The 16,973-nt window shown below is 52.9% G+C and overlaps 1 protein-coding gene across 29 annotated transcripts in view; it reads left to right on the top strand.

The window, feature by feature from the left end:
- The window catches only part of ATRNL1 (attractin like 1), a 721,691-nt gene that overhangs the window by 252,976 nt on the left and 451,742 nt on the right, over positions 1 to 16,973 (top strand). For all 29 annotated transcript variants that reach the window (XR_012754170.1, XR_012754182.1, XR_012754180.1 and 26 more), the window contains exon 20: positions 9,953 to 10,046. Coding sequence is in view for 1 of the 29 variants with exons in the window: in XM_075348149.1 (XP_075204264.1) it covers positions 9,953 to 10,046 (94 nt within the window). In the remaining 28 variants the exon portion in view is untranslated. The remainder of the gene's footprint in view (positions 1 to 9,952; positions 10,047 to 16,973) is intronic.

Raw genomic sequence — 16,973 nt, 5'->3', positions numbered from 1 at the left:
AGAGGGGCAGGTGCACACAGTCATTACTTGGGGGTGTAATGTACCAGGACCCCCAGCCCTCCCTGCCTGACCCCCCGGAGGACGGGTAGATGTGGCCCCCGACCTCCTGGGCCCCTGCAGCGGCACAGATGGCCCCGGTGATATGTCCGCCCCGGCTGTGACTGGTCTCGTCCCCCCTCCCCCACACGCCACCATTACCAGACTGTTAGTTTTAACACTCAGAGTTATTTTAATAGAGACTCTAAAAATCAATGCCGCGGATCGATGGCAGCATAAAAGCCTGCGCTGGTCCAGCTGCCACCATCCCGTCATCTGTGCCCGCCAGTGCTGGCGCTGAGCCAAGCCGCCGCGCTCCCAGACAATGCCGGCCGCTCATGGGGTTCACGATGGCTCATCCTGGTATCCTGGGCCCTGCAGATCTTAGGGAATATCTGCTGCCCTCCGCTCGTATCTGCCGCCCTCCTCTCGTATCTGCCGCCCTCCTCTCGTATCGGCCGCCCTCCGCTCGCATCGGCCGCCCTCCGCTCGCATCGGCCGCCCTCCGCTCGCATCGGCCGCCCTCCGCTCGCATCGGCCGCCCTCCGCTCGCATCGGCCGCCCTCCGCTCGCATCGGCCGCCCTCCGCTCGCATCGGCCGCCCTCCGCTCGCATCGGCCGCCCTCCGCTCCTTATCTGCCGCCCTCCGCTCCTTATCTGCCGCCCTCCGCTCCTTATCTGCCTCCCTCCTCTTGTATCTGCCGCCCTTCACTTGTATCTGCTGCTCTCCACTTGTATGTGCCACCCTCCTCTTGTATCTGCTGCTCTCCGCTCGTATCTGCTGCTCTCCACTTGTATGTGCCACCCTCCTCTTGTATCTTCTGCTCTCCGCTCGCATCTTCTGCTCTCCGCTCGCATTGGCTGCCCTCCGCTCCTTATCTGCCGCCCTCCTCTTGTATCTGCTTCCCTCCTCTTGTATCTGCTGCTCTCCGCTCGTATCTGCTGCCCTCCGCTCGTATCTGCCGCCCTCCTCTTGTATCTGCCGCCCTCCTCTTGTATCTGCTGCTCTCCGCTCGTATCTGCCGCGCTCCGCTTGTATCTGCTGCTCTCCGCTTGTATCTGCTGCTCTCCGCTCGTATCTGCCGCCCTCCGCTTGTATCTGCCGCCCTCCGCTTGTATCTGCCGCCCTCCGCTTGTATCTGCCGCCCTCCGCTCGTATCTGCCGCCCTCCTCTCGTATCTGCCGCCCTCCTCTTGTATCTGCCGCCCTCCGCTCGTATCTGCCGCTCTCCGCTCGTATCTGCCGCTCTCCTCTTGTATCTGCCGCCCTCCTCTTGTATCTGCTGCCCTCCGCTTGTATCTGCTGCTCTCCGCTTGTATCTGCCGCTCTACTCTGGTATCTGCTGCTCTCCGCTCGTATCTGCCGCCCTCCTCTTGTATCTGCCGCCCTCCTCTTGTATCTGCCGCTCTCCGCTCGTATCTGCTGCTCTCCGCTCGTATCTGCCGCCCTCCTCTCGTATCTGCCGCCCTCCTCTCGTATCTGCCGCCCTCCGCTTGTATCTGCCGCCCTCCGCTTGTATCTGCCGCCCTCCGCTTGTATCTGCCGCCCTCCGCTCGTATCTGCCGCCCTCCTCTTGTATCTGCCGCCCTCCACTCGTATCTGCTGCGGCTCGCCGGCCTTCGTCGCGGGCTGCCCAACACTTTGGTGTAAATGATGATGAATTTGTCAGTTTCTTGATGAATTCGGGCTTTGGTGTCATCTGGGGTCTTCTCAGTACAGGGGGCGGATTCTTTGTGTAGTTCCTATAGATGAAGAAATGAAGCAGAGACCCCCGTCTTCCGCCTGTCTGTGTCGGGGTGTGTGAATACTTTCCTATAAATATTCGGCCACGCGCACCCACCCTTGTTATATAATGGGCCGGGCCGCCCCCTGATCCACTGCCGCCGCCACCCCCATGATCTGCAGCCACCCGCATGATGTGCAGCCGCCCCCGTGATCTGCGGCTTCCCCCGTGATCTGCGGCTTCCCCCGTGATCTGCAGCCGCCCCCGTGATCTGCGGCTTCCCCCGTGATCTGCAGCCTCCCCTGTGATCTGCGGCCTCCCCCGTGATCTGCAGCCGCGGCCTCCCCTGTGATCTGCGGCCTCCCCCATTTTCTGCAGCTTCCCCCGTGATCTGCAGCCGCCCCCGTGATCTGCGGCTTCCCCTGTGATCTGCAACCGCCCTTGTGATCTGCGGCTTCCCCCGTGATCCGCGGCTACCCCCGTGATCTGCAGCCTCCCCTGTGATCTGCGGCCTCCCCCGTGATCTGCAGCCGCGGCCTCCCCTGTGATCTGCGGCCTCCCCCGTTTTCTGCGGCCTCCCCCTTTTTCTGCGGCCTCCCCCGTTTTCTGCGGTTTCCCCTGTGATCTGCGGCCTCCCCCGTTTTCTGCAGCCTCCCCTGTGATCTGCGGCCGCCCCCGTGATCTGCAGCCGTGCCCATGGTCTGCAGCCGCCCCCGTGATCTGCAGCCGCCCCCGTGATCTGCGGCCTCCCCCGTGATCTGCGGCCTCCCCCGTGATCTGCGGCCTCCCCCGTGATCTGCGGCCTCCCCCGTGATCTGCGGCCTCCCCCGTGATCTGCGGCCTCCCCCGTGATCTGCGGCCTCCCCCGTGATCTGCGGCCTTCCCCGTGATCTGCGGCCTCCCCCGTGATCTGCGGCCTCCCCCGTGATCTGCGGCCTCCCCGTGATCTGCGGCCTCCCCCGTGATCTGCGGCCTCCCCCGTGATCTGCGGCCTTCCCCCGTGATCTGCGGCCTTCCCCGTGATCTGCGGCCTCCTTTGTGATCTGCGGCCTCCCCGTGATCTGCGGCCTCCCCTGTGATCTGCGGCCTCCCCTGTGATCTGCGGCCTCCCCCGTGATCTGCGGCCTCCCCCGTGATCTGCGGCCTCCCCCGTGATCTGCGGCCTCCCCCGTGATCTGCGGCCTCCCCCGTGATCTGCGGCCTCCCCCGTGATCTGCGGCCTCCCCTGTGATCTGCGGCCTCCTTTGTGATCTGCGGCCTCCCCTGTGATCTGCGGCCTCCCCTGTGATCTGCGGCCTCCCCTGTGATCTGTGGCCTCCCCTGTGATCTGCGGCCTCCCCTGTGATCTGCGGCCTCCCCCGTGATTTGCGGCCTCCCCCGTGATCTGCGGCCTCCCCCGTTTTATGCGGCCTCCCCCGTGATCTGCGGCCTCCCTGTGATCTGCGGCCTCCTTTGTGATCTGCGACCTCCCCCGTGATCTGCGACCTCCCCCGTGATCTGCGGCCTCCCCTGTGATCTGTGGCCTCCCCTGTGATCTGCGGCCTCCCCCGTGATCTGCGGCCTCCCCCGTGATCTGCGGCCTCCCCCGTGATCTGCGGCCTCCCCCGTGATCTGCGGCCTCCCCCGTGATCTGCGGCCTCCCCCGTGATCTGCGGCCTCCCCCGTGATCTGCGGCCTCCCCCGTGATCTGCGGCCGCGGTCCAGGTGTGCACCTCGCGCTGTGCACAATCATCCATCAGTTTCAGCCTCCAGCCATTAGCCACAATGTGACGCTGAAACTGATTGCTCGGCATTCCCTGATTTCCTGAGAAAAAGCCATTTCCTCCGCGTCCTGCAAATCACCGCTTTACAAAATGCAGCCGGAGTGAATTAATCTGGGGCCGGCAGCTTGACCTGTGCTAAACCCTTCACCCGGGATTTATTGTCCCTGAGGCCTGTACAGAAAGAAAGAAAAGCAATTTAATTCTCCGCCGAGCAAATTCCGTTACAATGTGTCAGTGCCGGACTCATTCTGCCTGACAGGAGCCGCCACGTGGTGCACCGACACCTGCGCATATGACGTGGCCGATAGATACGGCCCACACATATCATAAGAAAGCTGGGAATAGATTTGTACTAATTGGTGACCCCCGGTGTCCTGGCTCTCCCCCATGTGACCCCCGGTGTCCTGGCTCTCCCCCCATGTGACCCCCGGTGTCCTGGCTCTCCCCCCATGTGACCCCCGGTGTCCTGGCTCTCCCCCATGTGACCCCCGGTGTCCTGGCTCTCCCCCCATGTGACCCCCGGTGTCCTGGCTCTCCCCCCATGTGACCCCCGGTGTCCTGGCTCTCCCCCCATGTGACCCCCGGTGTCCTGGCTCTCCCCCCATGTGACCCCGGTGTCCTGGCTCTCCCCCCATGCGACCCCCGGTGTCCTCGCTCTCCCCCCATTAGACCCCCGGTGTCCAGGCTCTCCTCCCATGTGAGCCCCGTTGTCCTGGCTCTCATCCCATGTGACCCCCGTTGTCCTGGCTCTCCTCCCATGTGACCCCCGTTGTCCTGGCTCTCCTCCCATGTGACCCCCGTTGTCCTGGCTCTCCTCCCATGTGACCCCCGTTGTCCTGGCTCTCCTCCCATGTGACCCCCGTTGTCCTGGCTCTCCTCCCATGTGACCCCCCCCCCCCCCCCGGTGTCCTGGCTCTCCTCCCATGTGACCCTCCCCCCAATGTCCTGGCTCTCCTCCCATGTGACCCCCGGTGTCCTGGCTCTCCTCCCATGTGATCCCCGGTCTCCTGGCTCTCCTCCCATGTGACCCCCGGTGTCCTGGCTCTCCTCCCATGTGACCCCCGGTGTCCTGGCTCTCCCCCCATGTGACCCCCGGTGTCCTCGCTCTCCCCCCATGTGACCCCCGGTGTCCTGGCTCTCCCCCCCCCCCCCCCCCCAATGTCCTGGCTCTCCTTTCATGTGACCCCCGGTGTCCTGGCTCTCCTCCCATGTGACCCCCGGTCTCCTGGCTCTCCTCCCATGTGACCCCCGATCTCCTGGCTCTCCTCCCATGTGACCCCCGGTCTCCTGGCTCTCCTCCCATGTGACCCCCGGTGTCCTGGCTCTCCCCCCATGTGACCCTCGGTGTCCTCGCTCTCCTCCCATGTGACCCCCGTTGTCCTGGCTCTCCTCCCATGTGACCCCCCCCGGTGTCCTGGCTCTCCTCCCATGTGACCCCCCCCCCCCGGTGTCCTGGCTCTCCTTCCATGTGACCCCCGGTGTCCTGGCTCTCCTCCCATGTGACCCCCGGTGTCCTGGCTCTCCTCCCATGTGACCCCCCCTCCCCCGGTGTCCTGGCTCTCCTCCCATGTGACCCCCCCCCCGGTGTCCTGGCTCTCCTCCCATGTGACCCCCCCCCCCCCGGTCTCCTGGCTCTCCTCCCATGTGACCCCCCCCCCGGTCTCCTGGCTCTCCTCCCATGTGACCCCCGGTGTCCTGGCTCTCCTCCCATGTGACCCCCCCCCCCGGTCTCCTGGCTCTCCTCCCATGTGACCCCCGTTGTCCTGGCTCTCCTCCCATGTGACCCCCCCCCCCGGTCTCCTGGCTCTCCTCCCATGTGACCCCCGTTGTCCTGGCTCTCCTCCCATGTGACCCCCCCCGGTGTCCTGGCTCTCCTCCCATGTGACCCCCCCCCCCCCGGTGTCCTGGCTCTCCTTTCATGTGACCCCCGGTGCCCTGGCTCTCCTCCCATGTGACCCCCGGTCTCCTGGCTCTCCTCCCATGTGACCCCCCCTCCCCCGGTGTCCTGGCTCTCCTCCCATGTGACCCCCCCCCGGTGTCCTGGCTCTCCTCCCATGTGACCCCCCCCCCCGGTCTCCTGGCTCTCCTCCCATGTGACCCCCCCCCCGGTCTCCTGGCTCTCCTCCCATGTGACCCCCGGTGTCCTGGCTCTCCTCCCATGTGACCCCCCCCCGGTCTCCTGGCTCTCCTCCCATGTGACCCCCCCCCGGTGTCCTGGCTCTCCTCCCATGTGACCCCCCCCCCCGGTGTCCTGGCTCTCCTCCCATGATGTGACCCCCCCCCCCCCGGTGTCCTGGCTCTCCTCCCATGTGACCCCCCCCCCCCGGTGTCCTGGCTCTCCTCCCATGATGTGACCCCCCCCCCCGGTCTCCTGGCTCTCTTGCGTTTTTTTTTTTTTTTTCAGATCGTTTTTTCCTTCTTTTTCTGGTGGTTTTGCTGTTGCATCCTGGCATTCACTTCATTAGATGCGGATTTCATGCGTGTTTAATGCGTTTCTGCAGCTTGTGGGTTTTTTACCTGCGAATTTTCTGCATCTAAGTCTATGGGGAAAGTCCACACAGAAAACTCAGCGTAACCTGATGAGAAAAGCAGACAATCGCTCTGCAGGTGAAAAATGCTCTGCAGGTGAAAACGCTCTGCAGGAGAAAAATGCTCTGCAGGTGAAAACGCTCTGCAGGTGAAAACGCTCTGCAGGTGAAAAACGCTCTGCAGATGAAAAACGCTCTGCAGGTGAAAAACGCTCTGCAGGTGACAAACGCTCTGCAGATGAAAAATGCTCTGCAGGTGACAAACGCTCTGCAGGTGACAAACGCTCTGCAAATGAAAAATGCTCTGCAGGTGACAAACGCTCTGCAGGTGACAAACGCTCTGCAGGTGAAAAACGCTCTGCAGATGAAAAATGCTCTGCAAATGAAAATCGCTCTGTAGGGGAAAAACGCTCTGTAGGTGAAAAATGCTCAGCATATGGGGTACGCCGCGAAAAAAGTAGCAGAGTGGTTGGGACGGTTCATCCTCGGACAGATCCTCCATCATCTGAATGGCGACAGGTTGTATATATTCATTGACAGCAAGCGGAGATGATGCAATTAATGTTAATAAAACACAAAGGCCTTGATTCATTAAATCCAGCGACGTTCACGTCTTGATGAGGGGCACTGGAGTCAGATGGATTCATGGGGGGCTCAACACAGCTCCTGATCACCCCTATATAACCCCAGGAACCCGTCACTGACCCTCCTGCCCTGATCAGCGCCTCAATTCAGGCCATTACAGCGGCGCTGTGCGATACCGGTGTGTAACTGCCGAAAACCGCAGAATGTGTGTGCAACACCGCGTCCTCCTCTGTAGTGTATGATGGGTATGTATTCCTGTGCGGAGTCTCCTCCTCCTCTGTAGTGTATGATGGGTATGTAGTCCTGTGCAGAGTCTCCTCCTCCTCTGTAGTGTATGATGGGTATGTAGTCCTGTGCAGAGTCTCCTCCTCCTCTGCAGTGTATGATGGGTATGTAGTCCTGTGCGGAGTCTCATCCTCCTCTGTAGTATATGATGGGTATGTAGTCCTGTGCGGAGTCTCATCCTCCTCTGCAGTGTATGATGGGTATGTATTCCTGTGCAGAGTCTCATCCTCCTCTGTAGTGTATGATGGGTATGTAGTCCTGTGCAGAGTCTCATCCTCCTCTGCAGTGTATGATGGGTATGTAGTCCTGTGCGGAGTCTCATCCTCCTCTGCAGTGTATGATGGGTATGTAGTCCTGTGCGGAGTCTCATCCTCCTCTGTAGTGTATGATGGGTATGTATTCCTGTGCGGAGTCTCATCCTCCTCTGTAGTGTATGATGGGTATGTAGTCCTGTGCAGAGTCTCATCCTCCTCTGCAGTGTATGATGGGTATGTAGTCCTGTGCGGAGTCTCATCCTCCTCTGCAGTGTATGATGGGTATGTAGTCCTGTGCGGAGTCTCCTCCTCCTCTGCAGTGTATGATGGGTATGTAGTCCTGTGCGGAGTCTCATCCTCCTCTGCAGTGTATGATGGGTATGTAGTCCTGTGCGGAGTCTCATCCTCCTCTGTAGTGTATGATGGGTATGTAGTCCTGTGCGGAGTCTCATCCTCCTCTGTAGTGTATGATGGGTATGTAGTCCTGTGCGGAGTCTCATCCTCCTCTGTAGTGTATGATGGGTATGTAGTCCTGTGCGGAGTCTCATCCTCCTCTGTAGTGTATGATGGGTATGTAGTCCTGTGCAGAGTCTCCTCCTCCTCTGCAGTGTATGATGGGTATGTAGTCCTGTGCGGAGTCTCCTCCTCCTCTGTAGTGTATGATGGGTATGTAGTCCTGTGCGGAGTCTCATCCTCCTCTGCAGTGTATGATGGGTATGTAGTCCCGTGCGGGGTCTCATCCTCCTCTGCAGTGTATGATGGGTATGTAGTCCCGTGCGGAGTCTCCTCCTCCTCTGCAGTGTATGATGGGTATGTAGTCCTGTGCGGCGTCTCCTCCTCCTCTGCAGTGTATGATGGGTATGTAGTCCTGTGCGGCGTCTCCTCCTCCTCTGCAGTGTATGATGGGTATGTAGTCCTGTGCAGAGTCTCATCCTCCTCTGCAGTGTATGATGGGTATGTAGTCCTGTGCGGAGTCTCCTCCTCCTCTGCAGTGTATGATGGGTATGTAGTCCTGTGCGGGGTCTCATCCTCCTCTGTAGTGTATGATGGGTATGTAGTCCTGTGCGGAGTCTCATCCTCCTCTGCAGTGTATGATGGGTATGTAGTCCTGTGCGGAGTCTCCTCCTCCTCTGTAGTGTATGATGGGTATGTAGTCCTGTGCGGAGTCTCATCCTCCTCTGCAGTGTATGATGGGTATGTAGTCCTGTGCGGAGTCTCATCCTCCTCTGTAGTGTATGATGGGTATGTAGTCCTGTGCGGGGTCTCATCCTCCTCTGTAGTGTATGATGGGTATGTAGTCCTGTGCGGGGTCTCATCCTCCTCTGTAGTGTATGATGGGTATGTAGTCCTGTGCGGGGTCTCATCCTCCTCTGTAGTGTATGATGGGTATGTAGTCCTGTGCGGGGTCTCATCCTCCTCTGCAGTGTATGATGGGTATGTAGTCCTGTGCGGGGTCTCATCCTCCTCTGTAGTGTATGATGGGTATGTAGTCCTGTGCGGGGTCTCATCCTCCTCTGTAGTGTATGATGGGTATGTAGTCCTGTGCGGGGTCTCATCCTCCTCTGCAGTGTATGATGGGTATGTAGTCCTGTGCGGGGTCTCATCCTCCTCTGCAGTGTATGATGGGTATGTAGTCCTGTGCGGGGTCTCATCCTCCTCTGTAGTGTATGATGGGTATGTAGTCCTGTGCGGGGTCTCATCCTCCTCTGTAGTGTATGATGGGTATGTAGTCCTGTGCGGGGTCTCATCCTCCTCTGTAGTGTATGATGGGTATGTAGTCCTGTGCGGGGTCTCATCCTCCTCTGTAGTGTATGATGGGTATGTAGTCCTGTGCGGAGTCTCATCCTCCTCTGCAGTGTATGATGGGTATGTAGTCCTGTGCGGGGTCTCATCCTCCTCTGTAGTGTATGATGGGTATGTAGTCCTGTGCGGGGTCTCATCCTCCTCTGTAGTGTATGATGGGTATGTAGTCCTGTGCGGGGTCTCATCCTCCTCTGTAGTGTATGATGGGTATGTAGTCCTGTGCGGGGTCTCATCCTCCTCTGTAGTGTATGATGGGTATGTAGTCCTGTGCGGGGTCTCATCCTCCTCTGCAGTGTATGATGGGTATGTAGTCCTGTGCGGGGTCTCATCCTCCTCTGTAGTGTATGATGGGTATGTAGTCCTGTGCGGAGTCTCCTCCTCCTCTGCAGTGTATGATGGGTATGTAGTCCTGTGCGGAGTCTCATCCTCCTCTGTAGTGTATGATGGGTATGTAGTCCTGTGCGGAGTCTCATCCTCCTCTGCAGTGTATGATGGGTATGTAGTCCTGTGCGGGGTCTCATCCTCCTCTGCAGTGTATGATGGGTATGTAGTCCTGTGCGGGGTCTCATCCTCCTCTGTAGTGTATGATGGGTATGTAGTCCTGTGCGGGGTCTCATCCTCCTCTGCAGTGTATGATGGGTATGTAGTCCTGTGCGGAGTCTCATCCTCCTCTGTAGTGTATGATGGGTATGTAGTCCTGTGCAGAGTCTCCTCCTCCTCTGTAGTGTATGATGGGTATGTAGTCCTGTGCGGAGTCTCATCCTCCTCTGTAGTGTATGATGGGTATGTAGTCCTGTGCGGGGTCTCATCCTCCTCTGTAGTGTATGATGGGTATGTAGTCCTGTGCGGGGTCTCATCCTCCTCTGCAGTGTATGATGGGTATGTAGTCCTGTGCGGGGTCTCATCCTCCTCTGTAGTGTATGATGGGTATGTAGTCCTGTGCGGGGTCTCATCCTCCTCTCTGTTCTCTTGCAGCCTGTGAATGTAATGGACACGCCAGTATCTGTGAAATGCAGACCGGAAAATGCCACTGTACCACCAAGGGAATCAAAGGAGACCACTGCCAGCTGTGAGTACCCCCATCATTCCGGACTACTCCCCACCTCCTGTGAATCTGCAGCTCGGTTGTACCTTTATTGTGCCGATCACCAGAGACCCTCACAGAACAGCTCTGGAGGTGACTGGAGAATAAGACACGATGTAACAGCAGAATAGTGACTGCAGCTCTGGAGGATAAGACACAATGTAGTAGCAGAATAGTGACCACTGCTCCGGAGGTGACTGGAGGATAAGACATGATGTAACAGCAGAATAGAGAGTGCAGCTCTGGAGGTGACTGGAGCATTAGGCATAATGTAACAGCAGAATAGTTACTGCAGCTCTGGAGGATAAGACACAATGTAGTAGCAGAATAGTGACCACTGCTCCGGAGGTGACTGGAGGATAAGACATGATGTAACAGCAGAATAGTGAGTGCAGCTCTGGAGGTGACTGGAGCATTAGGCATAATGTAACAGCAGAATAGTTACTGCAGCTCTGGAGGGTAAGACACAATGTAGTAGCAGAATAGTGACCACTGCTCCGGAGGTGACTGGAGGATGAGACATGATGTAACAGCAGAATAGTGAGTGCAGCTCTGGAGGTGACTGGAGCATTAGGAATAATGTAACCGCAGAATAGTTACTGCAGCTCTGGAGGTGACTGGAGGATAAGACATGACGTAACAGCAGAATAGTGACTGCAGCTCTGGAGGATAAGACACAATGTAATAGCAGAATAGTGACCAATGCTCCGGAGGTGACTGGAGGATAAGACACGATGTATTAGCAGAATAGTGAGTGCAGCTCTGGAGGTGACTGGGGGATAAGACATGATGTATTAGCATAATAGTGAGTGCAGCTCTGGAGGTGACTGGAGGATAAGCACGATGTATTAGCAGAATAGTGAGTGCAGCTCTGGAGGTGACTGGAGAATAATACACAATATAACAGCAGAATAGTGAGTGCAGCTCTGGAGGTGACTGGAGAATTAGACACGATGTATTAGCAGAATAGTGAGTGCAGCTCTGGAGGTGACTGGTGTGTAAGGCGTCTTGTTCTTCGTCCTCTGCTCGCTGCTTGTGATTTTAGGTGTAATCTCGTGCGTCTCCCCCTCCCCCCATAACATCCTAATATCGGTGTGAACTGTGGGGGCTGCTCAGACTCTCCCCAGAAGGGTATCGCCGGCCTCACACATCGCAGGCAGTGAGCGCTGCTGACGCCCCCTCTAATGAGCGATGTATAATTAATACGATGAAATGACTTTTCACAAATTTGTGGCTGAACCCCGGGCAAGTAACACGTGGGCGGAAAACGAATCCCCAAAAAGTGAAACGCCAGAACAATTCCATGTAATCTTATCCAAACCGGAGGAAACTTCCCCCGGACGGGAGCAGAGGAGAGAAGACTGTGATTAGTAATTCAGCCGTGGAGAGGCACAACAGGCGCGGCGCGAGACCCTCCAGAGGTCGTAATGTAGAAAGGGGGGAATAAGTGCCGTAATGGAGCCGCTGCGGATTCTGCACTTTCCCCCTACACAGAATGGAACGGCTGTAATTATCGCAGGTAACTTCACCTGTGACAGAATAAAAAATCCAGAAAATCCCATTGTCTGATTTATAAATAATTAGTCTGCATTTTATTACATGAAATAAGTATTTGACCCCCGACCGACCAGCAGGAATTCTGCTCTCTCTGAGCTGTGGTTTTCTCTGGAAGAAGCTCCTACTCTGCACTCCTTACCTGTATATAAGACACCTGTCCACACGCTCAATCACACGCAACCTCTCCACCATGGCCAAGACCAAAGAGCTGTCTAAGAACACCAAGGACAACACTGTAGACCTGCACAAGCTGGGAAAGGCTATAAGACAATAGGCAAGCAGCTTGGTGAGAAGGCAACAACTGTTGGCGCTATTATTAGAAAATGGAAGAAACTCAAGATGACTGTCAATCTTACTCAGTCTGGGGCTCCATGCAAGATCTCACCTTGTGGGGTAAGGATGATTCTTAGAAAGGTCAGGAATCGGCCCAGAACTACTTGGGAGAACCTGGTCAATGACCTGAAGAGACCACAGTCTCAAAGATTACTGTTAGTAACACAACTTACCATCATGGATTAAAATTCTGCCGCATACGCAAGTTCCCCCTGCTCACACCAGCACATGTCCAGGCCCATTTGAGGTTCACCAATAACCATCTAGATCAGGGGTGGGCAATTAATTTTCCCATGGGGCCGCATGAGAAATTGGGATTGGTTTAGAGGGCCGGACTAATATAATTACCTCAGTTCTACCCAATATATTACATCACTACACCCCCTCCATATACTACACCTGTAATAAACTACACCACTACACCCCTATATACTACACCTGTATTATACTACACCCCCCATATACACCTGTATTATACTACACTCCCTCCATATACCTGTAATATACTACACCCCTATATACACCTGTAATATACTACATCACTACACCCCATATACTACACCTGTAATATACTACACCTCCATATAGTACACCTGTAATATACTACACCTCCAGATAGCACACCTGTAATATACTACATCACTACACCCCCTATATAGCACACCTGTAATATACTACACCTCCATATAGCACACCTGTAATATACTACACCTCCATATAGCACACCTGTAATATACTACACCTCCATATAGCACACCTGTAATATACTACACCTCCATATAGCACACCTGTAATATACTACACCTCCATATAGCACACCTGTAATATACTACACCTCCATATAGTACACCTGTAATATACTACACCTCCATATAGCACACCTGTAATATACTACACCTCCATATAGCACACCTGTAATATACTACACCTCCATATAGTACACCTGTAATATACTACACCTCCATATAGCACACCTGTAATATACTACACCTCCATATAGTACACCTGTAATATACTACCCCTCCATATAGCACACCTGTAATATACTACAACTCCATATAGTACACCTGTAATATACTACATCACTACACCCCCTATACTACAACTGTAATATACTACACCTCCATATAGCACACCTGTAATATACTACACCTCCATATAGTACACCTGTAATATACTACACCTCCATATAGCACACCTGTAATATACTACACCTCCATATAGTACACCTGTAATATACTACCCCTCCATATAGCACACCTGTAATATACTACAACTCCATATAGTACACCTGTAATATACTACATCACTACACCCCATATACTACAACTGTAATATACTACACCTCCAGATAGCACACCTGTAATATACTACATCACTACACCCCCTATATAGCACACCTGTAATATACTACACCTCCATATAGCACATCTGTAATATACTACACCTCCATATAGTACACCTGTAATATACTACCCCTCCATATAGCACACCTGTAATATACTACAACTCCATATAGTACACCTGTAATATACTACATCACTACACCCCCTATACTACAACTGTAATATACTACACCTCCAGATAGCACACCTGTAATATACTACATCACTACACCCCCTATATAGCACACCTGTAATATACTACACCTCCATATAGCACATCTGTAATATACTACACCTCCATATAGTACACCTGTAATATACTACCCCTCCATATAGCACACCTGTAATATACTACAACTCCATATAGTACACCTGTAATATACTACATCACTACACCCCATATACTACAACTGTAATATACTACACCTCCATATAGCACACCTGTAATATACTACACCTCCAGATAGCACACCTGTAATATACTACATCACTACACCCCATATACTACACCTCCATATAGCACACCTGTAATATACTACACCTCCAGATAGCACACCTGTAATATACTACATCACTACACCCCCTATATAGCACACCTGTAATATACTACACCTCCATATAGCACATCTGTAATATACTACACCTCCATATAGTACACCTGTAATATACTACCCCTCCATATAGCACACCTGTAATATACTACAACTCCATATAGTACACCTGTAATATACTACATCACTACACCCCATATACTACAACTGTAATATACTACACCTCCATATAGCACACCTGTAATATACTACACCTCCAGATAGCACACCTGTAATATACTACATCACTACACCCCATATACTACACCTCCATATAGCACACCTGTAATATACTACACCTCCATATAGCACACCTGTAATATACTACATCACTACACCCCCTATATAGCACACCTGTATTATACTACACCCCCATATAGTACACCTGTAATATACTACACCTCCATATAGTACACCTGTAATATACTACACCTCCATATAGTACACCTGTAATATACTACACCTCCATATAGCACACCTGTAATATACTACACCTCCATATAGTACACCTGTAATATACTACCCCTCCATATAGCACACCTGTAATATACTACACCTCCATATAGCACACCTGTAATATACTACACCTCCATATAGTACACCTGTAATATACTACACCTCCATATAGCACACCTGTAATATACTACACCTCCAGATAGCACACCTGTAATATACTACATCACTACACCCCCTATATAGCACACCTGTAATATACTACACCTCCATATAGCACATCTGTAATATACTACACCTCCATATAGTACACCTGTAATATACTACATCACTACACCCCCTATATAGTACACCTGTAATATACTACCCCTCCATATAGCACACCTGTAATATACTACATCACTACACCCCATATACTACAACTGTAATATACTACACCTCCATATAGCACACCTGTAATATACTACACCTCCATATAGCACACCTGTAATATACTACATCACTACACCCCCTATATAGCACACCTGTATTATACTACACCCCCATATAGTACACCTGTAATATACTACACCTCCATATAGTACACCTGTAATATACTACACCTCCAGATAGCACACCTGTAATATACTACACCTCCATATAGTACACCTGTAATATACTACCCCTCCATATAGCACACCTGTAATATACTACCCCTCCATATAGCACACCTGTAATATACTACACCTCCATATAGCACACCTGTAATATACTACACCTCCATATAGTACACCTGTAATATACTACACCTCCATATAGCACACCTGTAATATACTACACCTCCATATAGCACACCTGTAATATACTACACCTCCATATAGTACACCTGTAATATACTACACCTCCATATAGCACACCTGTAATATACTACCCCTCCATATAGCACACCTGTAATATACTACAACTCTATATAGTACACCTGTAATATACTACATCACTACACCCCATATACTACAACTGTAATATACTACACCTCCAGATAGCACACCTGTAATATACTACATCACTACACCCCCTATATAGCACACCTGTAATATACTACACCTCCATATAGCACATCTGTAATATACTACACCTCCATATAGTACACCTGTAATATACTACCCCTCCATATAGCACACCTGTAATATACTACAACTCCATATAGTACACCTGTAATATACTACATCACTACACCCCATATACTACAACTGTAATATACTACACCTCCATATAGCACACCTGTAATATACTACAACTCCATATAGTACACCTGTAATATACTACATCACTACACCCCATATACTACAACTGTAATATACTACACCTCCATATAGCACACCTGTAATATACTACATCACTACACCCCATATACTACAACTGTAATATACTACACCTCCAGATAGCACACCTGTAATATACTACATCACTACACCCCATATACTACAACTGTAATATACTACACCTCCATATAGCACACCTGTAATATACTACATCACTACACCCCCTATATAGCACACCTGTAATATACTACACCTCCATATAGCACACCTGTAATATACTACACCTCCATATAGTACACCTGTAATATACTACATCACTACACCCCCTATATAGCACACCTGTATTATAATACACCCCCATATGTCACACACCCTGCCCACATATTTCACCCTGCCTGTACCCCAACTTACCCCTCTCAAATACTCTGCACCCCTTCACATCCTTCTGTCAGTCTGCAGCTCTCATATGCCACTCACCCTGCAGCTCCATGTTCCCACATATGCACTCACCCTGCAGCTCCATCTTCCCACATATGCCACTCACCCTGCAGCTCCATGTTCCCACATATGCACTCACCCTGCAGCTCCATGTTCCCACATATGCCACTCACCCTGCAGCTCCATGTTCCCACATATGCACTCACCCTGCAACTCCATCTTCCCACATATGCCACTCACCCTGCAGCTCCATGTTCCCACATATGCACTCACCCTGCAGCTCCATGTTCCCACATATGCCACTCACCCTGCAGCTCCATGTTCCCACATATGCCACTCACCCTGCAGCTCCATGTTTCCACATATGCACTCACCCTGCAACTCCATCTTCCCACATATGCACTCACCCTGCAGCTCCATGTTCCCACATATGCACTCACCCTGCAGCTCCATGTTCCCACATATGCCACTCACCCTGCAGCTCCATGTTCCCACATATGCACTCACCCTGCAGCTCCATGTTCCCACATATGCACTCACCCTGCAGCTCCATCTTCCCACATATGCACTCACCCTGCAGCTCCATGTTCTCACATATGCCACTCACCCTGCAGCTCCATCTTCCCACATATGCACTCACCCTGCAACTCCATCTTCCCACATATGCCACTCACCCTGCAACTCCATCTTCCCTCATATGCACTCACCCTGCAGCTCCATGTTCCCACATATGCCACTCACCCTGCAACTCCATGTTCCCACATATGCACTCACCCTGCAGCTCCATCTTCCCACATATGCACTCACCCTGCAGCTCCATCTTCCCACATATGCACTCACCCTGCAGCTCCATGT

The sequence above is a fragment of the Anomaloglossus baeobatrachus genome, chromosome 5 (genome assembly GCF_048569485.1).
Source record: "Anomaloglossus baeobatrachus isolate aAnoBae1 chromosome 5, aAnoBae1.hap1, whole genome shotgun sequence".
Classification (NCBI taxonomy): Eukaryota; Metazoa; Chordata; class Amphibia; order Anura; family Aromobatidae; genus Anomaloglossus; species Anomaloglossus baeobatrachus.
This window is presented reverse-complemented; position numbering and strand designations above follow the sequence as displayed.